Source organism: Bos indicus, chromosome 25, assembly GCF_029378745.1.
Source record: "Bos indicus isolate NIAB-ARS_2022 breed Sahiwal x Tharparkar chromosome 25, NIAB-ARS_B.indTharparkar_mat_pri_1.0, whole genome shotgun sequence".
In the NCBI taxonomy this organism is placed as follows: domain Eukaryota; kingdom Metazoa; phylum Chordata; class Mammalia; order Artiodactyla; family Bovidae; genus Bos; species Bos indicus.
The window spans coordinates 23,859,784-23,874,418 of record NC_091784.1 but is presented as its reverse complement, the minus strand read 5'-3'; the positions used below and the strand labels follow the sequence as shown (position 1 = coordinate 23,874,418).

At 50.9% G+C, this 14,635-nt stretch overlaps 1 protein-coding gene across 1 annotated transcript; it reads right to left on the bottom strand.

Moving 5' to 3' along the window:
- Positions 1–4,114: 4,114 nt before the first annotated feature.
- On the bottom strand, positions 4,115–13,914 carry AQP8 (aquaporin 8). The gene is made up of 6 exons (XM_019988345.2): positions 13,766–13,914; positions 13,370–13,623; positions 10,278–10,404; positions 8,148–8,362; positions 5,804–5,938; positions 4,115–4,595 (listed from the first exon to the last, which is right to left on the bottom strand). Exons 1-6 carry the CDS (start codon positions 13,775–13,777, stop codon positions 4,547–4,549), a joined length of 792 nt encoding a protein of 263 aa, XP_019843904.2. The 5' UTR covers positions 13,778–13,914; the 3' UTR covers positions 4,115–4,546.
- Between the last annotated feature and the right edge of the window lie 721 nt (positions 13,915–14,635).

The window sequence follows — 14,635 nt, the reverse complement described above, 5'->3', positions numbered from 1 at the left end:
AAATCTCCATTTGTTCCTCTGGAAAAAAGGAAAGACTAAGAGTTCCCTGGTGGCTCAGATGGTAAAGAATCCACCTGCAATGCAAGAGATCTCCCCCTGGGTCAGGAAGATCCCTCGGAGAAAGGAGGGGTTACCCATTCCAGTATTCTTGCCTGGGAAATCCCATGGACGGGAGCCTGGCAGGCTACAGTCCATGGGGTCACAGAGTCAGACACGACTGCTACCTGTATTCACTTCCTGAGACAGCCACGAAAAAATGACCACAAACTTGGTGACATAAAAAAGAGCAGAAAGGCCTCTTCACCATTCTGGAGACCAGAAGTCTGAAATCAGGGCATCATCCATCCATACTCCCTCCAAAGGCTGTGGGGAAGAACCCTTCCTCACTTCTCATAGCTCTTTTTGGTGACCCTGCTACTATCTTCGGAGAAGGCAATGGCACCCCATCCAGTACTCTTGCCTGGAAAATCCCATGGACGGAAGAGCCTGGTGGGCTGCGGTCCATGGGGTCGCTAAGAGTTGGACACGACTGAGTGACTTCACTTTCACTTTCCACTTTCATGCATTGGAGGAGGAAATGGCAACCCACTCCAGTGTTCTTGCCTGGAGAATCCCAGGGACGGGGGAGCTTGGTGGGCTGCCATCTATGGGGTCGCACAGAGTTGGACACGACTGAAGCGACTTAGCAGCAGCAGCAGCAGCTACTATCTTGCGGCCCCACAACTCTGCCTCTATCCTTCTTCCAGATACGCCTTCCCTGTGTCTCTATGTCCTTTTCTGTCTCTTATTAAGTCACTCTCCCGGGAGTTAGGGCCCATTCAGATCCAGTATGCTACCTTTCTTTGCGTCTGCAAAGCCCTTATTTTCAAATAAGGTCACCTTTTTTTTTTTTTTTTTTTTTTTAATCTTTCGGCTGCACCACGTGGCATGTGGGATCTTATTCCTCCCCCAGGGATCAAACCTGTGCCCACTGCAGTGGAAGCACAGTCTTAACCACTGGACCACCAGGAAAGCCCCAAGTAAGGTCACATTCTGAGGTTCCAAGTGAACATGAATTTTGGGGGAACACTCTTCAACCCACATACCTCACAGAATTATTGTTGCAAGGAGTAAATGAAATAATACATGGAACGCCTTCTGCACAGTGCTGAGCACACAGTAAACACTCAGGAAATGTTAGCTGTACGCATGTATGTGTGTGTGAGTCGTGGATATATATACATGTATATACAACTGTTTTGTTGCTTTTTAATGTGTATGTATTCATTTTTGGCTGCACTGGGTCTTTGCTGCTGTGCACGGGCTTTCTCTAGTTGTGGTGAATGGGCTTCTTGCTGCTTCTGATTTTATCAAGCTATTTCCTCCCATCCCCTCCTTTTTAATGGTGATTGTAGCAAGATTTTCCTGAACGTTTACTGTATGCAAGGTGCTGTGGTAAGTCCTTCTCATGTGTTAACTCATTTGATCTTCACAGTATGCCTGTTGCTAAGGAAACTGAGGCTCAGAGAGTTTAAATAAATTACCCAGGCAGGGTCACATGGCTAAGGAGTGTGGGGAAACTGGGATTCGAACCCAGGTTCAGCCGACTCCGGGGTCCTAATTCTTAACTGAAGTAGGTCCATCAAGCGTCATGCTGGGTCTTGAATTTGCCTTCATCAAGTTCTTTGCCTTCCCTCTCTTCACTTGAATATTTTGAGCACATCATTCGCCATCCCTTCCTATCTCACCCTGCTCCTTTGATCTGCTGCTGCTGCTTCTAAGTTGCTTCAGTCGTGTCCAACTCTGTGCGACCCCACAGATGGCAGCCCACCAGGCTTTGTCGTCCCTGGGATTCTCCAGGCAAGAACATTGGAGTGGGTTGCCATTTCCTTCTGCAATGTATGAAAGTGAAAAGTGAAAGTGAAGTCGCTCAGTCGAGACCCCATGGACTACAGCCCACCAGGCTCCTCCACCCATGGATTTTCCAGGCAAGAGTACTGGAATGGGGTGCCATTGCCTTCTCTGACTCCTTTGATCTACTAGATATATTACAAGTTCTTACTAGACGTTCTTCCAGCAAAGACTCCTCCTTTCCTGACTAACCCTAATGGCTCTTCCCCATCATTTGAAGTTTCTGTTCTATTATTGCACAGTTCCCCTGCTCAGTGGTAAAGAATATGCCTGCCAGTGCAGGAGACGTGGCTTCAGTTGCTGGGTCGGAGAGACACCCTGCAGAAGAAAATGGCAACGCACTCCACTATTCTTGCCTGGGAAATCTCATGGACAGGGGAGCCTGGCGGGCTACAGTCCCAAATGTGACTTAGTGACTAAATAACAATAAACAGTCCTTATTCACAATTCTGTTTGTTCTTAATCCCAAGAGTTAATGTTTAAGTATAACTGTATGTCTTTAGATTACACAAACAGTGTAAGAGCCCAGCCTCTGGAGCCAGACCACTGGGTTTGAACCTCAGCTCTGCCACTTCCTGAGTGACCTTGAGTAAGTCATTTGACTTCTCTGGTCTCACTTTCCTCATATGCAACATGAAAAATAATAATATAACAACAATAATATGTACCTGTACAGTTGTTGTGAAAATGCAATAAATTACCACATGTTTAGTACACAAAGCAGATCCTGGCATGCAGGAAGTACTTGATAAGTGTTAGCAGCTTTTATTCTTAATGTGAGTGATTTTTCAAGTCTTTATTGAATTTGTTACAATATTTCTTCTGTTTTGTGTTTTGGTTTTTTGGCCAGGAGGGCTGTGGGATCTTGGTTCCTTCCCCAGCCAGGGATCAACCCACACCTTCCTGCATTGGAAAGTGAAGTCCTAACCAGTGGATCGCCTGGGGAATCCCACTAGCTATTTTTATAGTCACCTTCACATTGTTTTGTTTTTTGTTTGTTTGTTTGTTTCCGGCTGTGCTGGGCCTTCATTGCTGTGTGCAGGCTTTCTCTAATTGCGGTGAGTGGGGGCTTCTCACTGGGGTAGTGTCTCTTGTTGTGGAAAATGGGCTCTATGTGAGCAGGCTCTGTAGTGGTGCACAGGCTTAGTTGCTCTGCAGCATGTGGGATCTTCCTAGACCAGAGATCGAACCCCTGTTCCATGCTTTGGCAAGCAGATTCTTTTTTTTTTTAATCTTTTGTTCTCTTTCTTTTTAAAAAATTATTTATTTTTAATTGAAAGATAATAATTGCTTTATAATATTGTGTTGGTCTCTGACATACATCAACAGGAATCAGCCATAAGTATACATATGTCCCCTCCCTCTTGAAACTCCTTCTCACCTGCCTTCCCATCCCACCCCTCTAGGTTGTTACAGAGCCCTCCCCCTGCCAGGTTTTTACAGACCCAGCCCTGGTTTGAGTTCCCTGAGTCATACAGCAAATTCCCATTAGCTATCTATTTTATATAGATCCTCATAGAGAAGACACCGGAGAAGGCAATGGCACCCCATCAAGTACTCTTGCCTGGAAAATCCCATGGAAGGAGGCTGCAGTCCATTGGGTCGCTAAGAGTCGGACACAACTGAGCGACTTCACTTTCACTTTTCACTTTCATGCATTGGAGAAGGAAATGGCAACCCACTCCAGTGTTCTTGCCTGGAGAATCCCAGGGACAGGGGAGCCTGGTGGGCTGCTGTCTATGGGGTCACACAGAGTTGGACACGACTGAAGTGACTTAGCAGAGAAGACACACACGCTACTTGTAAGGTATGAAGTTTGGAATGTGTCACTTTATTCTTTTTTATCTTTAGTTATTCTTTATATTCTTACCTTTCATCAAATACCTCTGTCTCCCTAGACTTGTGCTATGACATATTACATATTTCCTTGGGAAATCCTTGCAGCTCTGGGCCACCCCCATATCCACCCTCCTCCTCAGCTAAAGTGGGTAGATTCATGTCCTGGATAGCCCTGGGAACTAAACCAGACCCTCGAGTCTGCAATGGGCTTTTCAGCACGGTCTTGAGGTCTGTGATCTGGAACTGATTTTGAGTCCAAACAGGACTCTAGAAAGGACTTAGCTCCAGACTGAGTTCCCACGGGTCTGGCCCAACCTGGACTTTTGCTTCCTCCCCAGCAGTGTCCATTTCTGAAAGGAAAGGCCAGCCAGTGGGCACACAGAAGGAAATATTGGACTATTTATTGCAAAGCTGGATTGACAGCTCAGGCAGCAGGGAAACAGACCACAGAAGGCCCTTTTGTAACAGAGAAATCAGGGACTAGAGAAGGAGAAAGAGGATGAGGGAAATGACCAGAGACACACTAACAGTCACCTCCTCTACTCGTGGGAACTTCCCTGGCAAAAGCTCTTCTGTTGCGCTGTTTCTACCTCCCTCTGGGTGGCGCTGGCGACACATTCCCTAGGCTGAAGTCTCATGAGCACAAAGGAATGCGAAGGACCTAGCACCTCTGAGAAGCCAGGCCCAAGTCAGGGGAAGCGTATCAGTCAGTCCTTGGAGGCTCTGCCCTGGCAGGAAATGCAAAGCTGTCTGGTCTGTTGTCCAGGATGGATCCACTGAAGGTCCCTGGGGTGGCAGGAATTCCACCATCTCAGCCTCACCGTCCTTTTAGGATTAGACGAATTTTCGCATCTCCAATGAAGAACCTACAAAAAAAGGTGGCTCAGTGAGGTCTCCAAGTCTCTGGAAGAGAGTCCTTCATCACATGTCTCCAGGTCCAGAAGCGATGCCTTCCTGGGCCTTTCCAGCCTCAATAGCCAGATCTCCTGGGGTAGAAGGAGAAACTCTCTCCTGTTGGGTTTCCAACCCCTTTTCCCTAAGATCCTCATCTGTACTATTTTGAAAACATCAGAGAATGATTCCTGATGCTTTTCGCTAAGCCACAGCCCAAGCCGGGACTGCAGATGGGCAGCGATGCAAGCAGTCTAGATCAGCCCAGCCCAGTGCCTGCCCCTGCCCAGACAGCAGGCTCTGAACCAACTCGCATCCCTACACAACTTGGAGCAGAAAGGAGAGGACCCTATGGATCCTTGAGGCTCACAGATGACAGCTGGAGGAGAAGCAGTCGAGCAGATATTATCCTCCTGATAATAACATCAACCTTATCCATTGCACAGTCAGGGAGCACTGCTCACAATGTGTCTTATGTGAATGGCATCTCCTGACATGCATGCTCTTGGAGGCACCATTGACATGATTTTCTATGTGGATAGGATTCCCTGAGTTGTATGACACCCCTGTGGGGAGCTATTCCTCCCCTACTCTCAGTCAATACAGTTGTTCAGGAGGGGCTGACCTCACCCGAACTCCAGGATTAGGCTCATGCTCAGACATAGCCAATAAGAGAGCTGACCCCAGGGCTACAGAGACCAGTTCAGAGGTAGACATGGCTCACACCGGGCCAGTTCAACCCAGAGAACAGCAGATCCAGGACTTTTGTAAGAGCTGTTGTTCTATTTCCTCTGGTCTCAGTTATTGAGCTGCTAGGCTGGAAGCCTGGAATGCCTGGTAGGCATCTTTGCTTCTACTGGAGAGCCTTCTCCTAAGCACAAAGCCTACCCAGAGGTCAGTAAAGCCTGTGAGAAGGACCCAGCCCTACAGACATTGTGCGAGCTCCCACCAAAGTCAGGGCTACCTGTGAACTTTTCAGTTATGCCAGCCAATGAGCTTCCCTTTATGACAAAAGCTGTGTTCAAATGGATTTCCGTCACTTGCAGCCAAAGATCCCAGAGCCATAATCTTTGCCTCTTCTCTGCTCTCAACCCAAGCGAGACCCGAGCCCCCTACCCCTGGATGCCCTGGGAACTATCCCCATGCCCACCAGATGGGCCACGACCCCGTGTCACTTTCCTACCTGATGAGCACTCCTACAAGCAGGCTGGCCAGGAGGGGCCCCAGCCAGTAGATCCAGTGGTAGTCCCAGTGGTTGGCCACCATGGCAGGTCCAAAGGCCCGGGCAGGATTCATGCACGCTCCAGACACAGCACCCCTGCCAACACCCAGCCACACTCGTCAGCAGAATGCCAGCCAAGGAGCCCCGACGCACCCTGGTTCATTTCCCCTATGTGGGCCTAGATCACACACTGCCCAGAAACCCTCTCTACGCTATGATAGCGTGGACGTTCCCAAGAAGACACAGGTGAAGAGACTTCTAACACGAGGAAGTGAAAGGCTTGACTCCTCCCTGGGGTCCTCCCTAAGGTCTGCCACTCCCCCGACACCCCTCTGGAAGAATGGCCAGCAAGCAGGGCTGGCTCAGTGATGGCAGGAAGGAAAATGGACCTACACCTTCTCCAGAGTTGATAAAGTCAGGCAACTCTTAGCTATATGAACTTAGGGTCAAGTGGATCTAGATTTAGAACTCTAGAGATTTCTAGGGGTGACATTTGTTTCACCTCTGTGTTTCAGTTGAGGTGAGCGTGCATATCTCATAGGTTGTTGTCAGGGATGGATGAGACAACACATACAGAACCCGTGTTTCTCATATAATTCATTGCAAGTGTTAACTCTAACCCAGCTGACCTGGTTGAGGTCTTTGTTGTGCTGCAAGCTTGGGGCCCAGCATCTCCCACAGGGTGGGTGTTCCCCAGGAGCACCTCTCTAGTCCTGGTGTCTGTACCCTCGCCCCATTGACTCAAGCTGGGGTCCTCACTCAGGCCTCACCCCGCAAGGACGCCACCTGTGGCCAGTGGTCAAAGCCAGATGAATGAGTCAATAGGTTTGTAAGTGAACCAAGAGCCACTAGGGGGCAGCAAAGCCCTGCTACTGCTCTATACGCCTATTTTCCCAGCCTCCCCAGGCGCCACTTCCCAGACGATGACTCAGGGTCAGAGGGCAGAGCTAGGAAAGGCTACACCTGGTTAGAAGCTGGCCTTCAGGAAGGAGTTCCCTCATCCCCCCTTTACCAAGGGCTCTTGTCCCAGATCTTTCACTTAATTTGCCACTGCCCAATGATGTTTGATGCTTCCTGGTGGCTCAGATGGTAAAGAATCTGCCTGCAATGCAGACCTGGGTTCCATCCTTGGGTTGGGAAGATCCCCTGGAAAAAGGAATGGCAACCCACTCCAGTATTCTGGCCTAGAGAATTCCATGGACAGAAGAGCCTGGCAGGCTACAGTCCATAGGATCACAAAGAGTCAGACACAACTTCGTGGCTAACACACACAATGACTTTAATGAGGGACTTCCCTGGTAGTTCAGTGGTAAAGAATCCACCTGCCAACACAGGAGACGCAGGTTGGATCCCTGGGTTGGGAAGATCCCCTGGAGAAGGAAATGGCAACCCACTCCAGTATTCTTGCCTGGAGAATTCCATGGACAGAGGAGCCTGACAGGCTATAGTCCCTGAGGTCACAAAGAGTCGAACATTACTGAGCAACTAAACAAGAATGACTTTAAATAAGTCACCTGTGTCTTCTCTGAGCCTGTTTCCTCAGTTATGCTGCTGCTGCTGCTAAGTCGCTTCAGTCGTGTCCGACTCTGTGCAACCCCATAGACGGCAGCCCACCAGGCTCCTCCGTCCCTGGGATTCTTCAGGCAAGAACACTGGAGTGGGTTGCCATTTCCTTCTCCAATGCATGAAAGTGAAGAGTGAAAGTGAAGTCGCTTAGTCGTGTCCAACTCTTGGAGACCCCATGGATTGCAGCCTACCATGCTCCTCCACCCATGGGATTTTCCAGGCAAGAGTACTGGAGTGGGGTGCCATTGTCTTCTCCATTCCTCATGTATAAATGGGGAGAAATAACCCTTTGTCTTCTTAATGCCTTTCCAAGCCTACTGAGAGGCTCTTGATAAACAAGACAATGTGAAAGCTCTTTGTAAGTCTGAAGCTAAAATCTGGCTGCCTGCTGGCAAGTCTACAGAAATGATTTCTTGATACTACAAAATTAGGAAATGCACATAAAAACCCAGTCTTCTGACTTCCCTGGAATGAAATTAAAAAGGTCACCCCAAGCCCATATTCCCACACACTGATAACTTTTCAGAGGAGCATGGTGGGGGCCTCCTAAGACTCCGCAGTCCCCACCACTCCCTGTTGAATGCCTCCTATGGCCCACTTCCCGGTTAAACTGTCTGCATGGCTTCTATTGGCTACCGAGCCTGTGACCCTCAGGGAGGCTCTGCAGGCCTGCGCTCCTCCAGGACCGAGCCTCGGCTGAGGGCTGAACACTGCAGTCCCACTGCCGAGCGGCACTCACCCCGCCAGGATGTCCACAGTGACAGAGAAGCCGATGCAGAATGGGGCCAGAGGACCTAGCGTCTTCTCGTTGATGGCGCCCATGCACACGGTCAGCACCAGCAGTGTCGTCAGGATGACCTCCGCCACCACTGCCCCGGCCACTTGCTCCGACTCCTGGACTGTCACAAAGGCCGCTCCGGTCGCATTCCAGAACCTGTCCTCGGGACTCACCGCCTGTGGAGAGCAGTGCTCAGCCCCACAGTGGGGGTGGAGAGACGACTGGGAACTGGGTTGGTCCGGGGGTCGGGGGTTCACACGCTTCAAAGCCAGGGAAGGGTTCTGTCCAATGTGCAGCCAGACCACATCCCAGCTCCACCAGTTCCTACTGTGTGGCTCACCTGAGCTACTGGACTTCTCTGAGCCTCATTTTGCTCATCTGTAAAATGGGGATAACCTAGTGGTGGCCCCAGGTGTTGTGAACCAGAAACATATGAAACTTAGATGACCTTTTTTTGAAAAGAATACAGAAATACCTAATTTTTACAAATTTTGCAAACACATACATACACTCAGGTGAACACATTGCCAGCCCCCTAAAAGACCTCTTTGAAGGGATGAGAAGAGCCATGGAACTTAAGCTCACTGGCTTCCCAGGAAGTTGGCCTCTGGGGTCATCACGACCCCTGGGAGGGCAAACAAGCTTCTGGACCCAGAACTCAAATCTGGGCCCTGCTGCGCCTCAGCTCATCTGAACTTGAGCAAGTCACTGCCTTCTCTGCCCCTCGGCTTCCCCCTCTGCAAAGTAGGGGTGCTGATGATAACAGTTTCTGGCCCAGGTGGTGGGTGCTCTCTCTCTAAGGACGGCTGCTGGCTTCTGGTCAAGCTGGAGATTAAATGAGAGGATTCTGTCAAGTGCTGGGCAGGGGTGGGGTGGGCAGAGAGGAACACTCAGTGAGCTCACTGCTGCCCCACACTCGTCTCCATCATGTCGGATGAGTCTGCAAGTGGCCTGGCCTGAGGGAGAGTCCCGGCATTGCTTTCCATAGGGAATCAGAGCAGTCCCCACTCTAAACAGACAGGGCAGCAGGGTCTCAAATGGGGCATGCGGTTACCAGGGCAGGGAAGATAGCAAAATGGGGATCAAGACCAAAGTCTGCAGTGGGCAGTGCTTAGAGCCACAGACCAAACCCTAGCCAGGCTAATAGGCACTCCCTTCACTCCTACCCACCCCAAACTCCCCTACCCCGCCACAAACCAAGCAAAGCCTTCATGTTGAAGGACTCCTAGTTAAGACGTAAGAACAGCAGGAAAGAGAGAGACAGAAAAGAGAAGGAAAAAAGAAAGTCAGGTGGGCAAAGATGGAGAAAGAAGTCCATGCGTGGAGTTCGGTGTATAACTATAGAAATTCTGTGGCTGAGAGGAAGAGCTAGCCTTCCTGTTGGAATGGGAGATTTCCAGTAAATTGAGTGTTAACTCCAATCAAAGGTAGAGTAACTCAGTTTAAAGGCAGGCAAACTGGAGAACACACAGAGAAGTTAGTTCAGGAGTTTCTCAAGGAGAAGAACCATATGCATCCTGAATCCTCAGCTGGTGCTTAGTGAGATGTTCGTAGAAAGAGTGAACAAGTGCGTGAATGGATGAATTTTAAAAATCAGCATTATCTAAAGCCACAAATGGACTCAGGAAGAGAAACTTTCAGTTTTGAATTCTGATTCCTGGTCTCCCCAGGGAAGGCTGTATCCAGACATGGACAGAATAGGGTGGGTTTAGAAAGAACCAAAGGTCCTTTGAGTGTTCCCTTCTGGGTAGAAATTTGGTGGGCTTCCCTGGTGGCTCAGATGGTAAAGAATCTGCCCGCCAATGCAGGAGACCCAGGTTTGATCCCTGGGTCGGGAAGATCCCCTGGAGAAGGAAATGGCAACCCACTCCAGTATTCTTGCCTGGAAAATTCCATGGACAGAAGAGCCTGGTGGGCTACAGTCCATGGGGTCATGAGAGTCGGACACAACTAAGCGACTAATGCATTCACTTTCAGTCCCATTGGAAGCAACAAAAAAGAGCCAGACAGTCCCTACTCCCCATCCCCACGCACCCCAGCAGCCCTGGCAGAGCCAAAGCCCCCAGCCCAGCCCCCTGGGGGATCACCCACCTTAGCCAAAGCGGCCCCGATCAGCCCCCCGCACAGCTGGGAGATCCAGTAGGGAAACAGCATCGTCAGCTTGAGGCCTCCAACCAGCATGGCTGCCAGGGACACCGCAGGGTTGAAGTGTCCACCACTGTCGTCCAAAAGAAGCAGGAGTCATGAGGCCAAGGCTTAGAGCCTGGGTCCCCACAGCACCCTGGCTGGCCCTGCAGGGCCAACGTCAGTCAAGGGCAGCCCAAGCAGAAAACAGGCGCCGGATCATCCCCACGTCCCCTGAGGTGTGGGGTGGTGGAGGGAAGGTAATGAGAGGGGAGGCTGGGAGGGGAGGGCAGCCCCATTCCTGTCCTACCCCCAGATCCAGGACGGCCCAGAGGAAGAACGTGATGGAAAAGCATCTCTCAACTCCTTCTCGACCCCCACAGAGCTGTATCCAGCCCTTCAGAGCTGTGGCCACGGAGCACAGCAAGACCCCGAGCTTCAAATACATAGCCCAGGAGAGGTATCCCAGGCTCCCCGTAAAAGTAACCAGGCCCTGAACACTAGCTCCTGACTGGTTGAACTGCTCAACCAATAAAAATCCTAGTTTGGGTCTGAAAGTGTGACTAGCGTTGTGTGTTAAACTTGAGCTTAAAGGTTCCTGGAAATGGCATTGGTAATCGGGAGTGAGGTTAGAGGTTCATGATTATATTGGGGGTTGGGATCTGGGGTTTGGAATGTGCAGGGAGGTTAGACAAAATCGAACCTAGGTCAAAGGGCTGGTTCAGGTTGGCTCCGTGGGGCAGTTCCATTGGTCCTGGGTAAAGAGCCTTCCTCTTGACCAAGCTGCTCAACCCATCTGAGTCCCAGGGCCAGGAGGCCCCTGAATACCCTGCTACACCCACTGGCATCCTGTCCAGCCCCACACAGATAGAAGAGCTGTCCTGAGAGGCTGGCTCAACAAGCCCTCAGGAGCATGGGATGGACACTCCCAATAAGAGGGACAGTGACCCCAAGACCCCCATGTCTCCCCAGCTGTTCAGAGCCCACTAATGGGCCTGCCCACCCAGCGGGCACAGGACACTGAGCTGAGACTGGACAGAAGACCCTGGCTCTGGACACAAGACTTGGTCCAACATGCCAACATTTCAGGACAAGCTGCCCCAGCTTGTCTGGCCGAGCTCTGCACACAGGCCCTTGGGGAGCTTCCTGTAGGGTCAGGAAGTGCTAGCTGATCTCAGACTCAGTCGATTCGGGTCCATGACCAAGCTTAGCCTGGGCTCTGCCAAAGCAGAGAGGTGGGGGGCAGGGGCAGGGGCAGCCTCCCGCCGGAGACTGCAGAGTTAGAAGCCTGTCTGCCATCAGCCCCTCCACCAAATCACCCAGTCCAAAAGGCGTGAGAAACTCACTCAGAGCATGGCTCGACCAGGAGAGGGCTGGAACACCACACATGTTCAGGAAATTCACTTCACACTCATTAACAATAAAACAATCATCCATTGTTTACTCACTAAAAGCTTACTGAACACCTACTCTGCGCTAGGTGCTGGGCTGGGTGCTCCAACAACCTCAAAGTCGGTGTCTGCTTCATGGTAGGTACCCAATAAATATTTGTTGACAAAAAACAGATGGTTGGATGAAAGGCTGGCATTTCAGATAGGCAGTCTCCTGCAGTGCAAAGCAATGTCCTCTCTGGCCAGCTGGCCTGGGTTCAAACCCCAGCTCGGCCACAGAACAGCTATGTGACCATGGGCAAGTGATAAAACCTCTCTGTGCCTTAGTGATCCCTATCTCATAAACTCTGTTGCAAAAATAATTAATACAGGTTCCTACAGAGTGGTGGCAGATAGTTGGTATTCAACAAGTATCAGCTATTATTATCATCTCCCTTTTATTCCACCTAACATAGGTGCAGTTACTTGCCCTGGTCACCCTGCTAAGCCATGACAAATGTTGCCTTCATCCCTGAACCAATGAGAACAGAGGACTCTGATTTTCATCCCACCTGCAGCTTCCCTTAGATATTTAAAGAGAAATGTAACAGTTCTCTTTCCATTCTGTTTTTCTGAGAAACAGTATTTTAATTTCCTTACTCAGATCAGTTTTCTGTGAGAGATTAAATACAAACGAACCAGATTCTAGATCTCCCTGCCAGACACCCCATCCACTGGGTCGTTTCTCCTGGGAGTCTGCGACCTCCCGGTGGAGCCTCCATTCAGGGGAGGGCTAGGCAAGGGGAGCCCCTCGGCCCTCCCTACCCCCCTGGTGGGTTCTTCTGTGAGGCATTGCCTTCCCCTAGGTTGGAGCAAAACCCTCTCTTAATGGTAACTATGGGCTTTCCAGGTAGCTCAGTGGTAAAGAATCCACCTGCCAATGCAGGAGACATAGGTTTGATCCCTGGATTAGGAAGATCCTCTGGAGAAGGAAATGGAAACCCACTCCAGTATTCTTGCCTGGGAAATCCTGTGGACAGAGGAACCTGGCAGGCAACAGTCCATGGGGTTGCAAAGAGTTGAACACAACTTATTGACTAAACAACAATAACAAAGGTAACAGTAACACAGCCACCAATCACCACCAAGTGAGTGATTGAGCGCTCACTATGGACTGAGCACTTCACAATATTTCATTCTTGTACCTCCACCAGGAGGGGCTGGGTTTAGGCAACAGACAGCTTGGGTTTGCATCCTGGCTCTGCCCTGGGTCCTTGGATGAGTTACCTGATCTTTCCCCTTCACAGTGAAAAAATGGGACTAATAATAGTACCAACTGCCCAGGGGTGTAAGGATTACATGAATTGCCATACACAAAGTGCTTGGAATAGTTCATGGTAAGCATGAGCATTACACCTGCACTGGCTTGAGAAATAAGATTTAGAAAATGCTGTTCCCATTTCATAGGTGAGCAGTTGGGTTTGGAGAATGACTTAAGCAAAGCTGCAGAGCTCATGGACTGAAGAGCCAGGATTCTAACCCAGGCAGTCTGATCCCCCAGCCCACATTCTTATCCACACTGTTCTCGGGATCCTGGGTGTGTGCCCCCGGATGCCTGCCCACCACGCCACTCCCTGCCCCCAGCTCCCCTCAGCCAGCACCAGGCTGAGTGCCCAGAGCTGTTCCCACCTGATATTTCCCAGCGTGGCAATGACCAGCCCCAGGGCCAGCCCGTGGGCCAGCGCTGGCTGCAGCCGCCCGGTGTCCGGCCCATTCTCGATGACCGACAGGCAGCCGATGAAGATGAACAGAGCAGAGCCCAGCAGTTCCACCAGGCAGGGCTGCACCAACCGCTCGTACCAGCACCCATGCCACCGGCCCCTGTTGCTGGGCTCCTTCACCTTGACGCTGCCCGACTCCAGGTCACACATGGATACAGCTGCCTGTGGGGGTGGGCAAGAGAGAGAGGGAGCCGGATGAGAGGAGAGCCCAGAAGGAAGACCCCAGCACCTCCACCTTTAATGAATCCTCAGCCACCCGCTTGGAGGCCCAGGCTGCAGAGGAAGAGGCCAGGAGTGGACCCACCTCTGTAAACATTGGGGCGGAGATGACTCTTGGAGGGACTCTGTCCTGCCCTGGATGGGAGACCCACACCTGCTGTCCCGGACAGGACACTCTTATCTCCAGGACCCGGGCTGCCAGCCCACTAACAGGCTCTGCCCCTTTTAAAGGGCTCCAGACACTCCCGAGGGTGCCGAGAAAGCAATAAAGACCAGTGGGAGGTGGCCCTGAGGTCATGGAGAGGAAGCCTTTTTTAAAAAAAAAAATCTCAGCTGGGCAGGGCAGGGGGGTGGTCAAGGATTGCTGAGTTTTCTACCAACAAAGGGAAAAGGCGTTGTCTTCACTGCGTCACCTGGAGAGAACTCTAGGTCTTCCCCAGCAGGAGATGGAGGGGTCCAGAGGAGACCAGCATGTGTAAGTGAACACGGGGGGCTCCCACCAAATCGGGACCACAAATGGGAAGTAAGGCTGAACTCAACTTCAGTGATGTTTTCCACCAATTTCCAAGGACACCTCCTCATATCTGAGGCCCTGACACCTCCACACACTCACACTGACAGGCTGATCCAGGGCTGAGGGTGTAGACGGATGATTGTTCTGGGAGATTGCAGAGGCAATGGTAAAGCCCGCGGACTTTGGAAACAGGCTGCCTGGAGTTCAACCCCAGCTCCTCCACGAACTCCTGAGTAACCCTGAGCATTTGCTCACCCTCTTTGTACCTCAGTTTCCTCCCCAGTGTAGGGATGATAGTGGCGGGGCCAATGAGGTAGAGTTGTGTGGTTTAAATGAGTGAAGATCAGGGCACTTCCCTGGTGGTCCAGTGGTTAAGAATCCACCTTCCATCGCAGTGAAGTGGATTCAATTCCTGGTTGAGGAGCTAAGATCTTGCATGCC